The following is a 23070-nucleotide window of genomic DNA, read 5'->3' as shown; positions in this document are numbered from 1 at the left end:
GAAACATTTCTAAATAAAAACAAAGCCTGGGGGAAACTCACAAACTCAAACGAGAAATCCATCCAATGCCTAGAGAACTAGCTCGTGGCTTTTCCCAGTCAGAGAGCAAGCACTGTCAGCAATCACTGCTTTATTTTCTGCTCATGAATAACAGGTGCCAAAGCATGATGATACAGAGTTTGAATTGAAGCACAGAACTTGATGCTTTTCTTTTTCCTTTAGCATTCCTTCATGTGGTATTTTTTGAAGCTTTTTTTCCCCCCCCAAAAAAAAATCCTGGCTCACACTAGTCACCCATTAAGAGGGGGCAGAGCATGTGTTGTGCAAAAGCAGCTCAAAACAATTGAGGCTTAAGGCTGAATACAGAGCACTGCAGTCAGACAGCAAAAAACTTAACTAGCCTAAGACATCAAAGCACACCCTGACAGGTCCCACTACACTTATAGAACTATTTCAACCACATCATATTCTTAAATTAAATAATCTGTATTAAAAATAATGCATTCTTACACTGGTTAAAATAGCTCCATATTATAGACAAATAAAAACGATTCATCAAGAAATGAGGGATTGGTTTTTTTATTTAATCTTTCCTTACTGAATTCCAGGGGTTTGTGCCTGCTTCAGCTAACACTCCCCTTGGAATCCATTACTTCACTGTGGGTCCTCTCTGCTTGGTCACCTCTTTAGTGCAAAAAAAAAGATGGATGTAATGTAACCAAAGGGAATGTACTAAAATGGGACTTGTGCTTCATCAGGCTACCCCTGCCTGGATGAAAAGGCAGGAGAGTGGAAGAGCCTGTGAAGGACCACTGAATGTCCCCACCTGCTGCATCCCATTTAGCAAAAATGTTTAAGGGCCTCTCAGGTAAGTGGTGGGAGAAATCTGAGAGATGCTTGATTTCTCACTTCCAGCAGCTACCTGAACACAGAGCGCCTCAACTCCAGTGTCAGCTAAAAAGAGGTAAATCAGCAATATGTTTGCCTCTGGGCTTCTGCTGATGCACCAGCAGGAGTTTGCAAAAGCTGCCAGTAAACAAGTGAACAAAGGCTGGAATTAATCTTATCCAGTGTGCACTACCTCAGCTGTCCCAGGGGGGTTGAGAATGCTCCCAGTCATACTTGCAATGGTAGTGCACAGAGGGCCAAAACATGCCAAGAAGAATACTGGGGAAAGCAGGTCAGTTCCCTGTGCAAAAGCTGAATGAAGCTACACAGGACATTAACACCAACAGCAAAATCTACTCCAGTGTAGTTTCCACAAGCAAGGCAGAAAGGGACCTGCTGCCCAAAAGCTGCAGCCCCGTCCCCTGGGTGCTGGGCCTGACTGCACTGCTGGCATTCACTCAGAGACTGAGCTGGCCCCAGTTTGCAGCTGGATTGGCCACTCAGATGGTACTGGGGCAGACACCTGTCTGCACAGACTGTCAGATGGACAGTGCTCCCATTCCTGCTATGGTCCACCCACTGGTCTAGTCAGTGCTTGTGGTTTGGGTTTTCTTTGAGGATGGAAGATATTTACTTTTATTTTTCAGTAGCCAGCCCATGTTACAGGCTCTTTCTGACTCCAAACTAAGGAATAAGGCAGCATATAACCATGGAGTAGAAACCTTTCTGTATTATTGTGTCCTGCCCACTTTTGCAAACATATCCCCTTCTGCTGAAAGACCTGAAGATTACTTTCCCAGTCAACCTGCACTACAAATTTCAGAGCAAACATCAGGAAGTGTATCAGGGGCAGTCAGGAGGTTAAACTCTCTTATTTCTGCAGTGCAGCCAAGCAGCAACTCACAGCAGAAATTAGAGTTGTAAAGGCAGCCTAGTGATGGGTGGAGGGAGGGAAAAGGCTTTGGGCACTCCCACGGGTGTTGGGGTGTTGATGTGCAGACGCAGCCAGGCAGATCCTCCGCTGACAAACCAGTCGGACAAGTTCAGGGGCTGGGCCCTAACCCTAGACCCTATTTACCACTGCACCTTTCCCAGCAGCCAGCAGGGTGCAGCTGCTCTGGGCAGGAGGCACAGCTACAGAACCTACTGTCCCCTCCTGTCTGGAGTCCCACCCAAGTCAGGCTCCATGAAAATATTTCACCACATGACATCAGCAAAATGGAATTGTGCTTTAGCTGTTTTATCCCCAAACCCCATAATTCTTTCACTGTACATACAGATTATATATGTTGGCAGCACCCTCTTTTCTCACACACATTGTTCTGATAGAACACCCAGCTCCTCTTCCCTAAACTCCTGTCACTCTGTGTAAAACAGCGCTCGTTACAACCACAACACCCAACAGAGAGCCCGCTTTGGGGATAAATACAGCCTACAACTGAAAGCAGAAAGCAGGGGAAAAGGTATTTAACCTCCTACAATAAACTTTGTTCGACAACTAAGAAGTGATTAAATAGCATTAGAAAACTAGCTCACATTTGCTTAGTAATAGTGCAGTAATTTACTGGTTTTTTAAGAGGGATAAGTGAGATCGGAGGTGATGTTCTTTCAGAAAACAAAACAGAACCCAGCTACGACCAGTTACAGTGCAGGATTTCTAATACCACTTTCAAGTCTGAATTTTAAAGTTCTGAAGGTCTATTTTATCAGTAACTATTTCAACCCAGCAGATGAGGAGGAGCTTTCAGAATGATATATCCTTGACAAGCTTATACTGGTGCTGAGCTTCATTGCTGGCACATTTGACGAATGACATTGCAATAGTCCTAGTTTGAGTTAACAGATCTTTGTCACTTCATGAATGCAGTGGACAAAAATCAAAGACAGATGAAGGCAGCAAAACATTAAAAACAAAAATTGGGATAAAGGATAAAAAGAAAAAGAAAAAAGAGGAAAAAAGGATGTCAATAAAAGAATATTCATGTCACTAATTTTTTTTTAATACATGTTTTTCATAATCAGATTTAAATGAAAAAAAAGACATGTCAAACACCAACATGACAGGGCTTATGGATATGTTATATTTTACAATTAAAAAGGTCAATGTTGCATATAAGGCCACTAAATTAAAACATATGAATCATATTATATCATGTAGTACATGCAGTCTAACTGTAATGTAAATTTATATTCAGGACTTTTAGTCTTTCACTTTTCAACCTTCCAGTGTGAAAACTCATTAGGTCATTGAAAATAATGGCACTTCCAAAGCAATGGACAAAATTGTAACAGCTTCAGTAAACACACCAGTGATCCTTGAAGGCATTAAATGCTTATATTAAGCACATGCTTAAGTACAAGCAAGATTAATGCTTCAGTTTCTATTGCATTTCATTCAGGTGGGGGAAAAAATAGGTAAAAATGTATCGTAATTTTGAAACAACTGAAAGAACAGCTTTTGATATCAGCACAAAAACCTAGGACCAGAAGAAAGATGGTGGAGGGAGAAAACTGAAAGATCAAGTTTGTGTTTCAAGTAAGTTGTATTTGTTAAACAGAAAAAAAAGATCCAACAGCAAAGCATTAGGTGAAGTTTCAGAAAGGTTCATTTTAAACGTTCTACTTGACAGTTACATTTCAGTGGCAGCTGTGTAGGAATGCAGTAAAACGTGAGGGGATGGAGTGATGAATGAAGAGAAACAGAGATGGGGCTGTACCTTTGTTCTAGTTGTTTCATAGCTGCATTAATTTGATTGGTCTTATCCTCTAATCGACTAATTATTTCACTCTTTTCTTTCATAGCATCTTCAGAAACCTGTGTTACAAAAAAGGTCAAAACTGAAGTTGGTGTATTTTGCACTGCTACCTCATGGGGGCTTTTTCTTCAGTATCTGAAGGGGAAAATGTTGCAATGACTTCATGTTTTAATTACTTTTAAGTATTCCCTTCTAAAAACCCTTGCTGACAAGTACTTAACATTCTATGCCTGGCAAATCTGTAGTTTTGTTATCTGTGAGTGATGCTATTTTTTAAGCAAAAATGTTTCCCTTTGGTTTCCTTTCTTAGTTAATTATTTTGGAAGTCAACTTAAATTCATCGATCCAGTAGCCCATTAGAACCTTACCAGTAAAGAGCCAAGATGCTCTTTAGTCCTGAAAATCACTAAGGTTCTCCTACAGATCCAAACCCCACAGACCCTCACACTGGAGAACATTCTCTACTCGTATTTCTTTCCAGCTTTATATATATTTCTCTTTCTCTGGTCCAGTTTCCTCACAGTTGCAGGTGGAAAAGCAGGATCTTTTGTCCATCACCTCAATCATCTTTTTGCAGCATCCTGATTTTTTTCCCCTCATTCTGCCACAGATTTGACTGGTTTCTTGTGCTGATTCTGATAATTTATTCCATAAATCAAAGTCATGTTCTGCATTAATAATTCACTGGTAAACTTCCCTGTGTTTTTGTTATCTGTTCACTGCAGGGGGAGTCTCTGAGACCCATATTCTCCCAAAAAGGCATTGCATTGTTATAGATTTTCTTAATTTGTTGACAGATTAAAAAAAAAAACAAACTTAAAAAACTCCCCAAAACTGTAATTACTTTTTTCCACTTAATACAGTCTTGTCTTCCTTTTCTTACTTGGAAAGGTCAGGTCTTCAACTCCTCACTATGTGCCTAGATTCTTTTGTTTTTTTAATACAACACAGGTCAAAAAAAATGTCATTATACAGATGCACCATTACTCTCTCTCTTTCACACAGCATGTTATTAGGCCATGGTCTTATCCCCACGCTCTTTTCTTCCATAAACCCACCCAGTGGCTTCCTTCAGAACTTTGTGTGAAGTCATGTTTGCACAAGCAATGCTCCAAAATGTCACACTGATCTAAGAAAGCATAAGGGAACCAAAACCCAAAGGAACAGCATGTTTAGCTGACCAGAATGGCAATGCATTTCTCTCACTTGCTTTGTCTGCAGCAGTTTTACCTGCAGCTTTTGGTACATTTCCATGTTAATTGCTTTAACTTCATCAAGCTGCTGGCGGAGGCCGATGAGGGTATCCTGCTTCTCATGGATATCCTTCTCCAGCAACTTCATGGCAAGCTCTATCTCGTGTTTCATACTGACTTGAACCACCAGCTCATTCTCCATATCCTATGAAACACAAGCACAGTGGAACACAGACTAATTATGTAACTATGTAACACTCTATCTTGAAAAAACCCTGGGAAGCAAACTCGAACAGAGCAGCAGCACCACCTATTTCACCCCTTTCGAAATTCTGCCCCTCTTTCATTTTGCAAATTATCCACTACATAAATGTTACACTCATATACTTAGTGACCAATGGGGTATTTTTAACTTCAGGAGAACACAATTCACATGACAAAAAATTACCCTGTCAGTGCTGCACAGAGTTGCCTCGGTATTAATTACAAAAACAGAACTAAAGTATTTATATTTAGCATAGATACAGAGCACCCAGTATTGCTAACAATTTAACCTAAAATTTCTCAAAGAAAAATATTCTTTCTCTACTATTCTTCAGCAACATTATTATAGAAATATTAATGTGTTGATTGCTCTTTTAAAAACCCCATTTTATCAGAGGCAGCAAGACTCACCTGTCGAAGCTGGGACTCCTCCCGAAGCTGCCTGCGAGCTTCACTGTACATCTCATCCAAACCCTGCCTGGAGTGTTTGTAGGTCTGAAGTTCTGCTTCAACATCCACTTTAGTTGCCTACAAAGATACAGAGAGTCTTTCTCCATCACAAGTACAGCAATTAATAGCAGAGATTCAGGGGAAACAAAATCAATTACATTATTACAAAAACAAATACATTATCCAAGCACGGCACAGACACAGAGAGAGCTGTTCCTGCCCCGTGACCATCGGTTTTACAATGAGAATTGAGTACAGGTAGCAAAAGGAACATCTATACTGCAGCACTGTCCTCCTTCAGTGTCAGTTGAACACACAACTGTTTCACTACTGAGCAATCCAAACATCTGCTTAACCTGGGGTTTTACCCATCATCCTGGGAAACACGTACGAGGAGTCACAGAAGGAGCTGCAAATCACAGCTGGAAAGTCAAGTTCAGCAGTTGGACACACAATGACTCCAGATACGAGACAGGCCAAAACAGACAGTCTGCCAACTAAAACACAGCTTATTTTGACAAGACTTTCACACAGTATTGCCTTCTCATAGGTCCTTTCCCTGACGAAAGTTGTTTCAGATTTGGACAAGTCACAGCTCACTTCAGGCTGAGATGTACAAACACAACGTCACAATGTTAAATGTGGTGAAACCAACATACCTCTAGATGATGCTGGGTTTTCATTAAAATCAGAGTATTTTCACTCCTTAATTGATGGTTTTCTTCCTGGAGTTTAATTATATTGTTTTTAGCTATCGCTAACTGAAAAGAAAAAACAAACAAACAACAAAAAAAGCAAAGCAGTGTGACCACTACTGTGAGTAGAAATAAAGGGAAAAATGTTCTGATGAATGCAAGACCAAGACATCCTCTGCCCTATTCTCACCTACCAAACAGAAGATTAATTGTTTTGAAGAAAACAAAGCTCCTGGTTTCAGTCCTGAGTCACTTCCATTACACAGCAGCATGAGTATTCAAGATACTTCATTATTCCATGTCTGGTAAAGAACATGCTTTCTTTTCCTTGCTTCATTATGACTTAAAGACCCTCAGTTCCCCTTCCTCATCCTCAATTTTTTGTTTCCATTTGACTTCAAGTTCATCCAGTTTTATTCTCTTTTTTTGGACATCTTAATGTACCAAATGGAGCAATTTACATAGGAAAGCCTCCCCCGGATGAAAAGCAAACATATTTACAGAAGATGACACTTCATAACTGGGCCCTACAGTATATACCTTAACAACAGAATTATAAGCCAAATGATCAAAATAGGTTAGAGCTGGGCTGAAGGTTTCTAAAGGAACCAGAATACTCTGAGAATTAACACTCAGAAACAATGTCTTCCCTCTGTGTGGATACATTACACCTCGAGTCCCTTCCACAGCTGAATTTAGAGTTTTCAATTTTCCACTTCATTAACTATTTCTCAAGCAGCTCGGACTTAAAAAAAAAAAAAAGATGTTGTCTCTTACAAAGTTAAAAACATCGGAATCTAGTCAAGCATCAAAGATAAGGAAAAATATAGGATATAAATATAAAACCAGAACTAGACAAGTCTAAAAGCTCTATATAGGCATACAGCAAACAAGTAAGAAATGATCCTTTGGCTAAAGCTGAGTAACAGAAATTGCTCGGTGAACTGCTTTCTGTCTCTTTGTAGCAACTGGTGCCATCCATTCTGGACTAGTCATCTGCACAAAATCAGACTGACAGCTGGCATTAGGAAAGGATTCTCTTCTCGTTTTGTCCAAAAGTTGGAAATTGCAATGTCACCCAGAATTAATTTCCCGATGCTACAGGCTACCTAGGCAAGCTGGCTTCAAATCCCTGCAGCTACTGCACCTTTCCTTCAGGCCAAAATAAAGGTATCTGAACCCATTATACAAAACTTACATAGAATAATACAATATAATTAGCAAAACAGCCTTTGAGAGTAAATAATATGTTATACATTCCCAAAAGAAAACAATACCTCTTCGATCAGTTTAGTGTTTGATTTCTCCAGTGAATCAACCCTTGCATGGAGGCTGCTGACTGTGCTACTGAGAGGGAAAAAGAAAAAATGGTATTCAAAATTACAGCAAAACTCAGCCAACCAAGCACAAAAACTTTAATGTAAGGTACAGGGATTAATGGTTAAGAGCTAAAAGGTCTGCTCCCGTTACCTGAGGTTTTCCTAAATATAAGAAAATTACTTTCCTTTGTTGAATATTTTTATACTTCTTTACAATTCCCAGTGTCACTCCTCTCACTTAAACTCCTGGTTGGCTATGACTTCACACGTATTCTCCCTTTCCTTTATCCTCACAACTATATCCAAAAGCATCCAAAAGATAAATGAGTTCCCTTCAAGGAAAATCTCTGTGTTTACAAAGAGTTTACAATCTCCGTGTTATTTCTGCCTATAAAACAAAACCATTCTCCAGGTTCTCTTCCTCTAAAACACATTTCTTTTATAAAAATCTTTGATTTTTTTGAGATTTGTCCTGAGGCTCTCTCTTTCTTGATGCTTCTTGACTTCATTTAGGAGTCTCATCAGAATTTTATTCCCTTTTATTACTCTTGTTTTTTACATTATCAAACTACAGCCAGGCCTTTTCCATAACCTGATTGCCTGTTTCTGCTGGAAGCACGTGTTTTTTAGGTTGCACTTCACACACAGGAAAACAAAACACCATTTCAAACCAGACTATCTCTACTCCAACAGTAACCTTAAAGTAACTAATGATCAAGACTACCGGCATTCAAAAATTAAAAACATGATTTACATTTCAAAAAGGGATCAAGATGAGCTGTGCTATGCACTCTACTTTGTGGGTTTGTTTGGTTTGGGGGTTTGGTTTATTGGGGTTTTTTTCCCTGTTAAGCTCCTCACACTGTTTAATTTTGTACAGTTCTCCTCAGGGAATTAAAATCACTGTTCCTGTGTTTGCATAGTACCAAACACAGTGGTGGACTGGGCTTGTTCCATCATGCAAAGTAAGGGGGAAATGCTGCTTTCCTGAAAACTGTCTCTACAGGAACCACAACCTACAAGTAGCTTCCAGCAAGCATTGAACTTAGTTTCAGCCCTAGGTGTTAAAGCTACAAACTAAAATATTCTGAAAGGCAGAGAAACAAAAACACGAGGATTCACCCAGAACACTCAAATCCAGCTCGAATCCAGCCCAAGCTCTTTGTACCTGTGAAGTTACGAACCATGAGGACCTTCATCAGCTTTTGCTTCTTTGAAAAAATAAAGGTTCTGACTGCCAAAACAAAAAGCATGAAAACTCACATTTCCTGAGTCTCCCCCAGGAGAGTGTCCTTTCCTACTCCACTAAATCCTCAGCTTAAACATCAAGAACTTGCACCTCTTTCTTGGAGTTCTTTCCCAAAGCTGTGGTGCAACAGGAATTTCCCTGTAAGCCTGACACACACACTTCTAAGTAATACTTACTTCAGTTGCCTGTTTAGTTCTTCAACATAATTCTTTTGGTCCAATATTGCAGCAATCTGAACATCTCTAAAGCAAGCACAAAATGAAACTAGCTTTAACAAAATGATGTATTGAACCAGGTACTGAAAATATGCATATCTACCATATGCAAATGTCCACCTTAACTGTGTTTTCAAAAAGAAAGGAAGCAACTTCATCTCACAGTCATGAAGTCAATAACCCACATTGTGGTATCAGTCAGAGAGAAAGAAATCCAATGCTTTAACTGCAAACAATTCCTGTTAATGAAACCTAAGAACACACACAGGCTGAAAAGAAAAAAGATGTTTATTTACTCTGCCATAACTCTGGTTCTTTGAAACAATGACTAAACCCCAAGCTGAGGGCTTAGAGGTCTGCAGGTTCCTTTTTACTGCCACCCTGCAATCCTCCAATACTGTCCAGCAGGTAAAGGCAGTAGGTGATGCTGCTGGAGTTTGCTCCAGAGTGCAAATGTTCTTCCAGCTAACCAGTCATACAAAACAATTTAGGATGCCATTTTGCTCGAGACTGAAATCAGAAGATTTCATTTCTAGGGAACCTGACTTATTTCTACAAAGGACAGGGCCCCACTGATTTTGCATTTCTTAATATGCAAAATCAGAGATATTTGGTGAGGACATACCTTTCCTTACCCCCGATGTCATCATCACTCTTCAAATACACAGAGAAATCAATCACCCCAACCTAGAGGAAAGCAAAGGTACAGTTTCATATCATGCAAATAACTGTTGTTGATATTTATGGCCTTGAGATTGGTCCAGTTTCAGCTAAAAATCTGAACTATACCATTTTAAACGAGATTCTTTTTTTTTAAGTGTAGATTCCATATTTACTAAGAATTATGTTACATAATTATGTTACATAAATAAAATTAACCATGTGCCATGTACCAAATTCCAAAGGAAAGATGACTTCTTCCTCTGACTGAGCTTAGCCACAAGCTTAGAGGCTGATTAGTGTTTCACATGATTCCCTGTCACAGCACACCTCCCAAACTGATGTTACCCCATGTTTTGTTTTACAATATTCCTTGTCAAAATAATACCACCTCTCCACAATTGCTGATTCCCAAGGGGGACAAATCAACTGCATTCATTTTTTTAATCTTTTCCAAATCTGAATCTAATTAATTTATTTCCTATTCAATTGTAATTTAATCATACATACTATATATTTAACACTGCCACGAGTTCTGCTTCCAGCTCTATTCATGAATGTCTAACAAAAATATTGAACCACGTTTTCTTTACCAAACTCCTTCCTTTTTGGTCTCTAGCAGCCTTTTCACAAAAGTATTTCAATTTCTCTGATCTACTGCTCTTTTCTGGAGCTGTCTTTAGCTTTTGGATACAAGTAACTTGCTAAGTCTAACATTTACTTGTTTTATACAATGCAGTCACTATCCTGTGATGGTCTTCTACTTGTTCTTTCCATGTCTTTGCTAAAAAGTCTCTTCTCCAAAAGCTTTTTTAAAATGTATTTTGCTTCTTAAAGCCAAGCACTATGTCTATTAAAAAAAAGGTAAAATGTCTATTAAAAAAAAAGGTAAAAAGTTCTCTCCAAAGTTCCTTTATTTTAGTTCTCCATGTGTGCACATACACATTTCACCACTGAACAACATTCTTTTAACACACCAAAACTGCTCCTGGCTGCGACTTCCATCAAGTTTTGTCTTTCAGACAAAACATCCATCAAGTTCTGTCTTTCAGACAAAACTTCCATCAAGTTCTTGTCTCCAGAAGTTTTGTCTTTCTGCTCAACACAACTTGCTGCTTCTGGCTTCTCTGTGAAGGTGCCTCATTTATACCACTCTTCACTAACAGAATTACTCTGGACACTTTATAAATGTCACATCTGGACAAGTTGCAAACAGAATCTCATCTGCACAGCCACTTCTACCTTCTCAAATGAAGCTTTACCTTCCCTCACACAGCAAGGCCACCAAGTGACCCAGATAACAGAGGTGCAGCTGGCAACAGGTTTGGGGATTTACAATACAGGCATTTCATTCTCAACACCAAGAGCAAGTTGGTAAGTTTTTTTATAATTACAGGCCTTCCAGTGTTAGATCTTCTTTTACACAAGATGGGTGTCTAAAACTAATATTAGATAGTAACCAGAACAAACAATCAAGGACAAGTTAACCCTTTGATCCAACAGCACACATATCCAGTTAGCTATAAGTTTTCTTTCCCAGAGGAATTGTTTTTCATCAAATATGTGCTGCAATACAGCAATAATCACTTAAACTACTAAGATTCTTTCCACAAAGAAGCTGAAAAAATCCTCAGGACTGAATACAGTCTACATTTATTTGCAAATACTTGTGCATCTGCCTTTAAGAGAATGTGTTAAGATTTTCTCGGAAAAGATTGAAGTTCAAAGTCAAAGCTCGTTGCAAAGCAGGAAGAATTCCAAGTCTTGTTTTGAAGATTGAAAGTAGTCCCACCTCTCATAAGGTTTTTACGCAAAGAGAGTTTTTGTTCCAGGTCCTTGTATCATTCCTATTACGTTCCAGAACGGCAATAAATGAACCAAGCAGGATAAACTGATCAGGGAACATCCTCTAGAGGAGAAGGACGAGTTACACAGTGAGGATGGAAACAACTCTGCCTTGCTACTGTTGCATCCATGTGATGACAAAGCATAACCCTGCACCCTTGCACTCTGACAATCCCCACCATCCAAAGGCCTGACCCACCTGATATGAGGTTAATTCAACAGCCCCATGGCCCCAGGAGCTGGATCATCACACCCTGAACAGTCTCTAGTAAGATTTCTAACAAATCACAACTCCATAGTAACAAAATTCACTGGACATAAACATTCTATGGATCGCACATACATTCCTTTACCTGTGTTGACTTACTTGTGAATCCAGGTCTTCTCCCTTCACACACAGGTTGGCATCTATCACATTTAACCCAACCAACAGCCCAACAATTACTGCTCCTTCTTCCTCCATCATCAGAGCGTGGTACTCATAAAATTCACTGTTAAAGAAGAAAATTGCATCTTATTGGTGTATTCCTTATATATACATTCAATAAATTAATAATAAGTGACATACAAATCTGAATTGTTTCTCTTACTGTAGCCTTCCTACAACATCCTTCAAGATGAACTGGGCCTGCCTATACTTTCACCTCATAAATATTTAAAAATTCCAAGTGCATGGTTTGTATCAGAGGCTATTATAAACTAAGATACTCCCTTTGGCTCCAGAAATCTGAGCCACAAGTTGCTGGATGGCTGGGATGGCTGAGGGCAAGGTTTTATTTGCCTTAAAAACCAAACCAAACCAGAAAAGGCTCTTCTGTACACATTTGCTATTAGCCATTTTTGAACAGGATACTACAACAGATGGATGTCTGGCCACACTGACTCAGACAATTCTCATGTTGTTAAGAAGCACTGCAATGCAAGGCAAAAGAAGAATGATAAAAAAATTACCTTGTGTGAAAAAAACACTGGACTTTAATGAATACATGCTTGAAATTCAAGAAGCCAAGGATGAGATTAAATTTGTAAAAGGCAAACATAAAGGGCTGAAATGTTAAAAAGGTTCTTAAAATAAAAATACTTTGCTAAACGACAGCACACCAGCACCTTCTCCTCCTTGCATTTTTTAAAGAAAGTTTTAGATTCTATATGACAAACTGTGTTTTCAATGGAAAAGTCCACAGCTATTGAACAGCAATCAAATGACATCCTGACATAGCAGCATTAGCTAGGCATACAAAACTAGTCTGAAAAATATGGACAGCTTACAGCACTGAAAATCAGATGAACTCCAGAGGTTTTTAGTCCTTTTTCTGCATGGTGGAGGAATGCATAACTGCTTTTTTTTAGGAGACTAATCCTCTAAAAAGAAGTTCAAACCCAAGATCTAATGGGTTGTTTACCTGAGGAGATCTCTCTGGATGATCAAACAGCGAAGATAATCAGCCATTTTCTTTTGCATCAGTGCCAACCGCAGCCAGGCCCGGGCACGGCCCAGCGGCGTCCTGAAACAAAGGGTACCAACACAAATGGCCCCAAATTAATAATATATTGATCAATTCATGGTCTGTAACATTTTATTGGTATTCTGGTAGAGCAATTGGTATTTCTGGAGTGGTATTTTAAACTGTTAACTTGAGCATCACAGTCTGGGAAGCCACAATGTCCAGGCCTTGACTCCCAACTTTGGGGTAACAGAAAAATTTTCATCTACTCAGCTGAGCTCGGGAGCAGACCCTGGAAAGAACAGGACTAGAGAAAGCACAAAAGCTTGATAATCTTGAAAGTCCTGTTTTCTGCTGAAGTAAAATGTCTGTAACACTTCAGGCTCCTTTCTGCAATTTGTTTATAAAGTTTTCAGAGGAACTGCAAGAAGAGTAACAGAATGCCCATCACAACTCCCTGTGCCAGCCTGCCTTCCCAATCCTGTTCTCTGGGTCTGAACACGGACCGAATTGTAGCTTTAACTCACACTTGTGTACAAATTCTGTGCCTTCTTAGGAAGGCATGGCAAAAAAGGTGAAAATGTATGTAAAGGGCAAACATGAATATCCAACAAATTGAACCTGGACCTTTAGCTCTTCCTCTCCTAGTGCCTGCACACTTAGAAGTGGTAGGCACATAAATGTAAAAAACACAAGCTGTATGTGGATAGCAGGAGAATAACATGCTTGGCAAAGGGTATTATTTCATCTGGCCCAAGAACAAATAACAATTTATATGCCTAAGTGCTTTAGATGAGTTCTAAAGCTACACATTATAACCCTTACACTGCCACATCCCAATCACAGCATAACCATTTCATGTGCAGCCAATTATCAAGTTAAATACAAAGCAGAGTGCAGTGGAATGGGAGGAGATTGTAGCTCACAGCATAAATTTATATTTGAGTAGGACCCTGCACACAAGAATATGAAAAGCTGCACACAAGAATATGAAAAGCTTTCCTCTCTGGTCTGTCACCTTCCAGTTTTACACAGCCTTTGCTGATTGCACTCAGTGTTTGCTGCAGTTCTAGACCACAGAGGCACTGACACACAACCTGCTCCTTTTTGCACCGTTGTTGTCCACCATTCAGGAAACTTTTCTCCCAAGAGCATCAGAAAAGAACACAGAAACACTACTTTTTTGGCTGGTTTGTACAGAACAAGCAAAGCTAGCAGGACTCCCTTGAGCTCCCCCCAGTATCAAAGCTAGCTGTTCAAAGTCTTAATACAAAATGAAATCATGAGACACCTGTAAATTCTTAATCAGGTCCTTTACTTTCCTGTATTTTTGCCAGTAGTACTTACTTAAGGCCGGGCAAATCTCTGACACTTGCTGCTATTTCCTCAGCTTCTGGATATAACTTCTCCACAAGTTCCAGAGGACCCCAGATGGTTTTATTGTAACTTAGAAAGGATTTTCTTACTATGAAAAGAAAAATTAAGTAACTGAATTAATTTAAATTACTGCAGTAGCTTTCTTTCTACTAGCTGTTGTGTGAAAGGGTTAACTGCTGAGTCTAGGCTTCCAGATAACTCCTAACTTCCACACTGGTCAGCTCACCAGTATCCAAAGTCAACTTCCCACTTACTTTGCTGGGAATGGAAAATTGATGTGCTAGAACAAAATAATATAAAAAGGATGTCTAGCTAAAAATATATACTAAATACATACATGCAGTTGAGGTAATCCCTGGACCACTTACAACAAATGGTGTAGAAAAGAAAAAGTTGGGAAACGTGGAAATACATGTGGTGAAGAATTAATGACACTATTAGTCATAAAAGCTGACAATTTACATATTTTTCAATTCTTAATGCAACATAAGACGCTTTTTTTTTATCTAATTCAAGAAAGAAAGGAAGAAAAATGACACATTTGGGATGAGAAATATGCAGGTAGAGCCATTACCACACCTTTCAAGCCGTGCTTGAGGCAGTGCTCCATGACAACGAAGAACTGCTGCAGAGGGGGGTAGTCGGAATCCAGAGTGCGGCCAAAGCTCAGCGCTGACTCAATGAGGCCTTTGATACTCAGTTTAGCCATATTCAATAAGTTTGCTCTTTCTACAGCTGTAGGATCCTTTACAGCTAAGACAAGAGAAGAAAACGTGATGGTTCAAGTCTTAGGAGAAAGGCAGAGTAATGAAAGGCTGCCTGGCCGCCTCTTTCAGACCTGAGCCTGGGTAAACTCCCAGGAACTACTCAGGAAGTGCTGCAAAGCACCACGTTAGAGAAAAGCACCCACTCCAACAGTTCTTATGGAAATATCAGTTTAGGTACCGTGCTGTCCCAGCAAGTAAGTGCAGATTAACACAGGCTGCACCCCAAACTCTGCTGTAGGACTGCCATCAGTGCCCCTTCCATGGCACCAAAGCAGCATTCCTACTAATGTACGTATTTATCTCGTGTACTATAGTCTACATACAGAAGCAGGCATCCTACTTCTTATCTACAATCACTTACTAATTAATTAACTTTAATTTCACAGTGACACAAAGCTTCCTTCTTAGGCAGCACAGAGTCTTAGCCACTAAACAAGGAGCAGTTTCAGGAAAATGTTACATATTACATACTGAAAATCCAGTTTCTCATCTAGCCACAAAGTATTTGCTACACAGGAAAGCTTAAGAATTAAAGGGTTTGCTTTAAATTAAAGTTTTTGTTAAACTTTACAAAGTATACACTACAAAAATACATTTTGCATTAAAAAAAACTAATGAAAAACCTACAGCTTTTTACAGTCATCTTAGTCTGACAGAATGGACAAGGTTCCTCTTCGTAGAGCTCCTGCTACTGAAATCAGTGTTCAGGAAATTCTTAGTTTAATTTCATTTGTAGTGAAGCAGTTCAAACACAAACACTCAGACCAGCCTCTATTTTGTCAAACTAAAACACAGACCAAACAACCCTCAGTTAATTCACCATGATCAAAGTAACCTGGAAAGAAGCAAAAAGAGTCGATGATTTACTCTTTAATTAAATCCAAAAAATGAAGCAAAAACCCAAACACATCTCATCTTATTCAAGACACTGAGACACAGATGTCAGAATATCTAGAAGATTTGTGTTTTAGAAAAAATGTGAGCCTGTTCCTCTGCAAATCTCAGTACTGGTATAGCTGTTTGCACATCAGAAAGCACAAAAAACCCAAACCATCATAACAGATGGATATCTTCTCAGTTCCTCAACAGCAGGGGAATGATTTCTTTCATTTCCTGCATACCACAGCTTTAGGTATTTAGATATTAGTTATTAGAAACTTAGGAAATTACTTTCTAGTATTATGTTTTCCTACTTGCCTTCCAAATACCCAACTACTCTATTACCATCCAATATAACCTATTCCTAGGAAAAAACAAATCACTGAGATGACTTACCTGAGACAACCTTAAAAACTCCTTTTATAGTCCCCTAATTTACCACACCTCAACAGAAAACCCCAGGAAACCACGAGAGAGTGTTCTGGCACAAATGTGCCCAGCTGGCAGGGACAGCTCCCTGCTTTGTCTCCTGCCTCTCTGCCCACTCAGTGCCAGGACTGACAGACCCTGCCCGGGGCAGGATCAGCACAGGGTGCCTGGCTGTGGCAGGTGAGACTTGCAACGAGAGGAGCCTTTCCGTGGGTAAGGCAGACTTCCTGCTGCTTTATTAGGTCTGCTACTGACAGTACTAAACACAAGTGTTAGCGTAGGAAACGCCTTGCTTGCTGCAGGCTTCAGGTGGATAGCTCTCCCTTGCTGCATATCCTCTCTATTGCCCAAAGCCATCGTATCAATTCCTTTTTCAGGTGACCTCATTTTGACTTTTGGAGCTGATCCTGCCCACAGACAAGACTCCCGCATCTAGTGTCCTTTTAACTGTCAGCCCTCTCGTCTGCTTCTTCCGAGGCAAAATGCATTTTAGGGTCTGTTTTAAAGCATGGTCTAGCCGCATATAGCTATTTTATTTTACCCACTTCTTAATAAATAAATAAATAAAATATTTAGCATTTAACGTGGTGTGTAAAATCCTAAATGCTAACTGCTGCTCAGGTACCGTACGGGGTGCGGCACAAACAGCAGAAGGAGCTCTGAGGGCTCCCCTCAGCCCCGAAGGCGCTGTCTGCCGCTGGCCCTGCTCTTCGGCATCACCAGGGCCGTGGCGCAGGGCACGATGTTCCTGCCGTCCGGACGGGCAGCCGCGGGCTGAGCGGGGTCTGGCTGCGGCAGCGGGCGGAACGCGAGCCCGTCGCTCCCGGCAGAGCCCCCGCACGGCGCCCGCAGCCCCAGGGACCGCGCGGCACCGCGCCCCGAGCCCGCGCCGGCCCCGCTCCGGCCCCGGTGGCCACCCCCGCCCTGCTCCCCCGCGCCCAGCCCCGCCGGCCCCGCCGCCCCCGCCCCGGCCGGCCCCGCTCCCGCTCCCGCTCCCGGCGCCGCAGCCGCGCTCACCCATGGCCGTAGAGGAGGAGCCGCCGCAGCCGCTCCCTGCGGGCCCGCGGCCCCGCCCGCCCCGCACGGCGCCCCCGGCGGCGGGAGGACCCGCCCCTATCGCCCTGTCGCGACAGGTCCCCCCAGCCGCGGGGGCCGCGCTGAGCACACAGCCCGGGCAGGGGGCGTCAGCAAGAGAGCCAGGGCAGGCTGCGGCACACGAGGCCTCTGACATCAGCTAAGCACAATCAGCAGCACGAACCTGAGCCTTCCCTACCCCTCTCGCCACTGAAAGCTTCAATCCCTGACATTTATTCCAAATGATAATTCTCTGAAGCCGGGAAACGTGTATCAGAACAAGTAGCAGTAGTATTCCAGAAAAAAAAAAAATCTTTTGAGTTCAGCACCTTAGAACATAGTACGGTGGAAATAAAAGGTAGTATTTAAAAAAAGTAAGGTTTTGGGGTTTAATTTATAAAAAACCTAAAACATGAATATCACCAGAAAAAAAAAACCAACAAAATAAAACACACCGAGGCATTAAACACAAAGCATTTCTGTCACACCCAGATGGGATCTCAGTTTGTGCTTACTGCACCCTAAGCACTGCAATTTGCTTTGCTTAATAATTGTTCTAAATCCTGATCTTTCCCCTCCTTAGACAAGGCTAATCAGAAAGCTGTAGAACAAAAAGGTGTCCTTTACTTTGCTCAGCTTCAGAGACTGCACACAAAACTGCACAGAAAAAACGGGCCTGCAAGGAAGGACCAAAGGACAAGGGCAGCACAGGCCTGGAACAGCCCACGGGGACAGGCACACACTTTGATATATATGTATATATATATATATCTTTTAGATAGATATATAGATATATATATCTCTATCTTTGAGATAGATATATATAGAGATAGATATAGATATATACACACACACATTCGCTACATATATTCAAAGTGTTTTAGAGCATCAAATCTCAATTTTGTTGGAGAACACCAGACCAAAACATGGTTTCATCTGTAGATCATTGCTCGATCTAAGTTTCACCATGCAAAAAGAAGGAAGGATGCATTTTATAAGTAGATAAGGAAATGTTCTTGAGCTCGAATTTCTTTATAAACTTTTTAGCATGCGGACCATTTCCTGGATAAGCAGAACTTGGTGTAAGAAAATAGATTAGCTAAGTCTTAGTGTTTTGTACATGTAGATCCTAAATATAGAAAGAAAAACTCTTCTAAACCAGTATATGTTGTTCTGAATTACTACCATAATGAACAGTGTATTTTACCATATTTTTTTCCATCTTATGGAAGACCCAGAGCACAGACACAGTTGATGCAACATGTATTTTCACCAGAAAAAGGAGGATATGCTGTCAGATACTAAAAGGATATTGAACTGTTAAAAATATTTGTATTATATAAATATTTGTATTATATAAAGCACAGTATTAACAAAGTTTAAACAAGCATGATGAAACAGCAAACTTTTATTATTTCAAGCATTACAAAAGGTCAGGGAGCAGTGTAAGAGAGTGAAAATGCCCACATTTAAGAAGTTTGTCTGCATCTGTATGCACACAGCTACTTGACATTGATCCCAGAGAAAACAAATCCTAATGATTCTGAAGAATCAAGAAAATTGATGTTTCCAACAGCAATCTTGGAAAGAAACTTTTCAGTCTCTTTAGTCTAGAATATGAGGTAGCATAAAGACTACACATGTCTCAAGTAAACAGTGTTTGCTATTATCATATCCAATATGAATATTCATATCTGTAAAAAAAATAGAACCTGAGCATGTAAACTTCTCAGTCAGCAAGCTGCAGCTCTGGCTCTGTTTCTTGGGAAAGTTTTGTTTTGAAGACTACAGATCAGACAAACTGAAAACAGAGTTTTACTAGGAAGCATTTCACTTCAGACTGATCTGCTGAAGACAGTTAATAACAGGGAATTAAGTTAATCAGCATCACATTTCTCCCTGATGTGTGCAAAATCAAGAGATTAGAAAAGTCATCAAGGGATCTTCAGGAGAGAGATTAATTACATACATTATATATATAAATATAAAACATTTCGGTATTTTAAAAACAGGAGTAGAGTTTAAAGAAGAATGTGAGGCTTTGATGATGACAAAGATGTTTTTCCTATTTTTGTTCCAGATAGCACAACCCAGCACCTTAATTGGGAATTCCAGTAAATGGAATCACTGTATGTAAACTGCATTTTCAAGTCTTTAGAACCAAAGCATAAGAAAAGATACAAATGCCTGTAAAACTTCCCATCTTCATGCTCATAAGATGTTACACTTGTGGATACTTTCATGAGCCCCGGCTGGAAGATTGAAGATGTAGCAAGTTAAGGAAGCATTATGACAATATATCACTTTCCCCAAACCTGTTTGAATATGTACTGGGGTTTGCAAAGAAAGCAGCTAACAAGGTTATTTCCTGTTTAAACAGGAGATGGAAACAGCCATAGCTAAAGCTTACTCAGTACAATGCCAGAGAGAAACGAAAAATGAACAAGTCACCTGAAAGTGAACCTATTTTCCTTTCCAGCAAGACTATCCACGAAGCAGATGTGTTGAAGTGCATGGTACTTCCGAAGAAAGCAATCACACTAAGATGCCAAGAAACTACAATGGTCACAGAAAAGAATGCAAGAGCATTAAAAATCAGAAATTCAGGCCTCAAAATTAAAAAATTACGTCAAAGTTGACTTGCAAATCAGTATGGACTTTTTTCTGTTTCTTCATCTCGAGTATACTTCTGGCAAGTTTAATTGGCACATTTCGTGCTGTGCGGCAAATCACTGTTAAAAACACAAGCTAAATAATCCAAGATCTTCCCATCCTTACCTCAAAACTCAGTAAGTCAATCTTACCTTTCCCCTTTCCCAAACCAGGGTGCAGAAAAAGGATATCATTGCGTGGGACTGCAGGTGGCAGAGGAGCTTCTCCAGGGGAGGATAGCAGCTCAGGGATGGAACACAGCCCACCATGACCAGCTTGTGCTTGGCTCTCGTGATGGCAACATTCAGGCGCCGCCAGTCCTTCAGGAGGTTGCCGAGCTGTCAGATAAATGGAACTTGCTTTTATTTGTCCTATTTAATGTAGATAAAACACTCGTTTTCAAAAGGCATCTGGCTACCACAATTGACTGGCACAAAGGTAGTATGACCAACTTACATTTTCATCATTACTGTTCCTAACAAAAGACACGATTATGATACTTTTGTCTCTTCCTTGGTATTTGTCGACCGTGTTGACTTCCACTCTGTTCTCCTTCAGTTTTGCCATCAAATCAGTGATTGTTTTTAATTGGTGTCTGTAGGGTGATATGATGCCAATGTCTGAAGGCTTGCAGCCAGCCTGAATGGAGCAGGAACAGAAGAAAAAAGCTGTCACTGCAGTTGGCTTGGGAAACTCATCACCATCACAAAACCCTCAAGGATTTCTTTGGTTTTTTTTAAACAGTGCTGCAAGATATTGTGTCTACACTAAGTCATCAATGGAACTATAGGTGGAACTGGTATTAACTAAAGAAAACAGAAAACATTAGTTACTGCAAGCTCCCAAGCTTTGCCCTAACTTAGCACAAAGACAGATATCCAGGAAATCCTCATTTTTCTTTCTTTGTCAAACTGTGAGGTGAACACTGAGAACTCCTAGTCTGTATTACTGGATGAAATAAGGAAGAAAGGCAAATCCTCTCCCATCCCTCCCAAGGAAGTGTTCATCTCTTAAAAGAATTTGGCATCCAGCTGATTTATTTTACATCCCAAATCCAGCCAGGCAAGGGACAGGGAAGGGAATGTAGAGCTCAGGCTCCTCACTGTACTGACTTGCAGTCAACCCTCGATTTATCCTTAAGATTATCCCTCAAAGAATAACCCAAAACATAGGAGGTGCCATTACTACAGCAATGTAAGAATCATTAGTTACAAAGCTGCCCCTCCAAACAATGCGCTAAAGTGAGAGTTACCTTAATAAACAAGGATGTGAGAAAGAGCACTATTTTAGCTTCTGTCACGTTACTTATGCCACCTCTTTCTGCATGTTCTGGTGCTGGGACCTTTAAAAATACAAACAGGACATAATCACTTTTGCAGTCTATAATGGTGTACCATATTCTGATCCCTAACTCATCATATCATATGTGGGTTTATACTAATAGTTTTAATTTAAAAAATAAGGCTAAATGCTAAATTTTATGAATCACAAGAGTCTGTACTGTAAAGTAACTAAAGAATGCTGCATTTGCAAAACAAGTTGGAACAAACTGCTGAAATGAGTTTCTAGAATGAGTTTGCATCTTAAGAAATTGCCAAACCTTAATGCTCTGACTTTACAGCTCACACATTATAAATCAAAAGATTTATAGGGTAAGAGAGAAAATTATATTTTACATGGGATTTTTCTTTTCATGCTCTCCATACAGCAACATTTACAGTGAATTTTCCCCAGTCTGTGGCACAAAAGGATTAGTTTTTTACATGTGTGAAAGCCTACATTTAAAACTAAAGCAAGAACTATCCAAAATGGCAGTCTTGAACTCCCGATCTTTTAAAAGAGCATTCACTGAATTTACCATTTCTTAACTATTAACTCCCTTTTCCTACACCTTGTATGAACAAATGAGGCCAAGAAGCCAAGAACAAGCTCAGAATGTGAACTCTTGTCATTGTGGTATCACAGTTCTGCAATTTATTCTCCTTGCTCAGCTCGTGCCTTCTCTAAAGCTGAATTATCAACAGCAAGAACTGATGGTGTCCATCCAGCAAACTGGGGTCAAGCAGACCTCTTTATCTGCAAAGAGTATAAAATTGAACAGACACTAAACTGCTTTCCAGTTCCAAATTCCATTTGCTACTTTTACTCATTTCCTGCCATTTTCTACTATAACCATTCCACTATTTTATACTGACATAATCCATGTTTTCTTAGATGCCACTTTTAACATGTTCATCATGTTCCGTTTCCCTTCTCAATTTTGAGGACAGCATTGCCACTGAAAATGGGAGGTGGTGTAGTGTAACTTAAAGCAGCACTCTCAGAGTCCTACTACAACTAGTTTTATCTTTTTTTTTTGAACTCAGTATTCTGAAAATGTCACACCTAAGAAGCCTCCAAACTCCACGTGCTCAAAGTTTTCTCCAAGCAGAAAAGCACTGTTTTACTGAACAGCTGGTTTCTCTCCACAGGAGCATTAATGTAGCCAAAAACTACACAAAAATTATTTGAAGGAAAGAAGTTCTAAAAGCCAGGTCATGCTTATGATAACACATATTTACATTTGTATTTCTCATGTTCACATAGTGCACCAACAGAACCCCCGATAAAACCAACTTTGGCCTAGAATTTCTCAGGAAACTGGCCCTAAATCAAGGGTGTAATTTTTTTAATCTCCAGGCCCAAGCTGTCAGAAGTGCAGACTGACACAGGGCTTGGCAGAAAAGAAACAAATAGATTTCCCATTACTGTCACAAACACCTTGCATTATTACACAGTGAACAATAAAGGCTTTTTTTACTTTTTTAAAAAAGCAAGCATAATAAATGGAAGCTTCCTGCTGGTATCATGGTGTTTTTTGCTCTCCTTTCTCCCTGTTTGTACCCCCCCAGTATATTTCTTCATAAGCTTTTC

General features: G+C 40.1%; 2 protein-coding genes across 8 annotated transcripts in view; both read right to left on the bottom strand.

Annotated features, from left to right (window-relative positions):
- RUFY2 (RUN and FYVE domain containing 2) overlaps nucleotides 1-19751 on the bottom strand; it is a 24857-nt gene extending 5106 nt beyond the window's left edge. The window contains exons 1-13 of one of the 6 annotated variants that reach the window (XM_027693045.1): nucleotides 19687-19751; nucleotides 15751-15814; nucleotides 14936-15109; nucleotides 14327-14444; nucleotides 12938-13039; nucleotides 11902-12025; nucleotides 9655-9716; nucleotides 8991-9056; nucleotides 7524-7593; nucleotides 6211-6312; nucleotides 5513-5629; nucleotides 4875-5042; nucleotides 3606-3703 (exon numbers count right to left, since the gene is read on the bottom strand). In XM_027693045.1, coding sequence (XP_027548846.1) covers nucleotides 3606-3703; nucleotides 4875-5042; nucleotides 5513-5629; nucleotides 6211-6312; nucleotides 7524-7593; nucleotides 8991-9056; nucleotides 9655-9716; nucleotides 11902-12025; nucleotides 12938-13039; nucleotides 14327-14444; nucleotides 14936-15109; nucleotides 15751-15766 — 1217 coding nt within the window. In that variant the 5' untranslated portion in view covers nucleotides 15767-15814; nucleotides 19687-19751. The other 5 variants (XM_027693047.1, XM_027693046.1, XM_027693043.1 and 2 more) reach the window with 5 other exon arrangements.
- Nucleotides 15751-23070, bottom strand: part of DNA2 (DNA replication helicase/nuclease 2) — a 21736-nt gene continuing 14416 nt past the window's right edge. The window contains exons 18-22 of one of the 2 annotated variants that reach the window (XM_027693041.1): nucleotides 21410-21499; nucleotides 20614-20796; nucleotides 20349-20495; nucleotides 19687-19773; nucleotides 15751-15814 (exon numbers count right to left, since the gene is read on the bottom strand). In XM_027693041.1, coding sequence (XP_027548842.1) covers nucleotides 19717-19773; nucleotides 20349-20495; nucleotides 20614-20796; nucleotides 21410-21499 — 477 coding nt within the window. In that variant the 3' untranslated portion in view covers nucleotides 15751-15814; nucleotides 19687-19716. Of the gene's footprint in view, nucleotides 15815-19629; nucleotides 19774-20348; nucleotides 20496-20613; nucleotides 20797-21409; nucleotides 21500-23070 lie in introns of those variants that run through there. The other variant, XM_027693040.1, reaches the window with a different exon arrangement.

Source organism: Neopelma chrysocephalum, unplaced genomic scaffold (assembly GCF_003984885.1).
Source record: "Neopelma chrysocephalum unplaced genomic scaffold, ASM398488v2 Primary Assembly neopelma1_89, whole genome shotgun sequence".
Taxonomy (NCBI): Eukaryota; Metazoa; Chordata; class Aves; order Passeriformes; family Pipridae; genus Neopelma; species Neopelma chrysocephalum.
The sequence above is the reverse complement of the archived record's forward strand: the minus strand, read 5'-3'. Positions and strand labels throughout refer to the sequence as shown.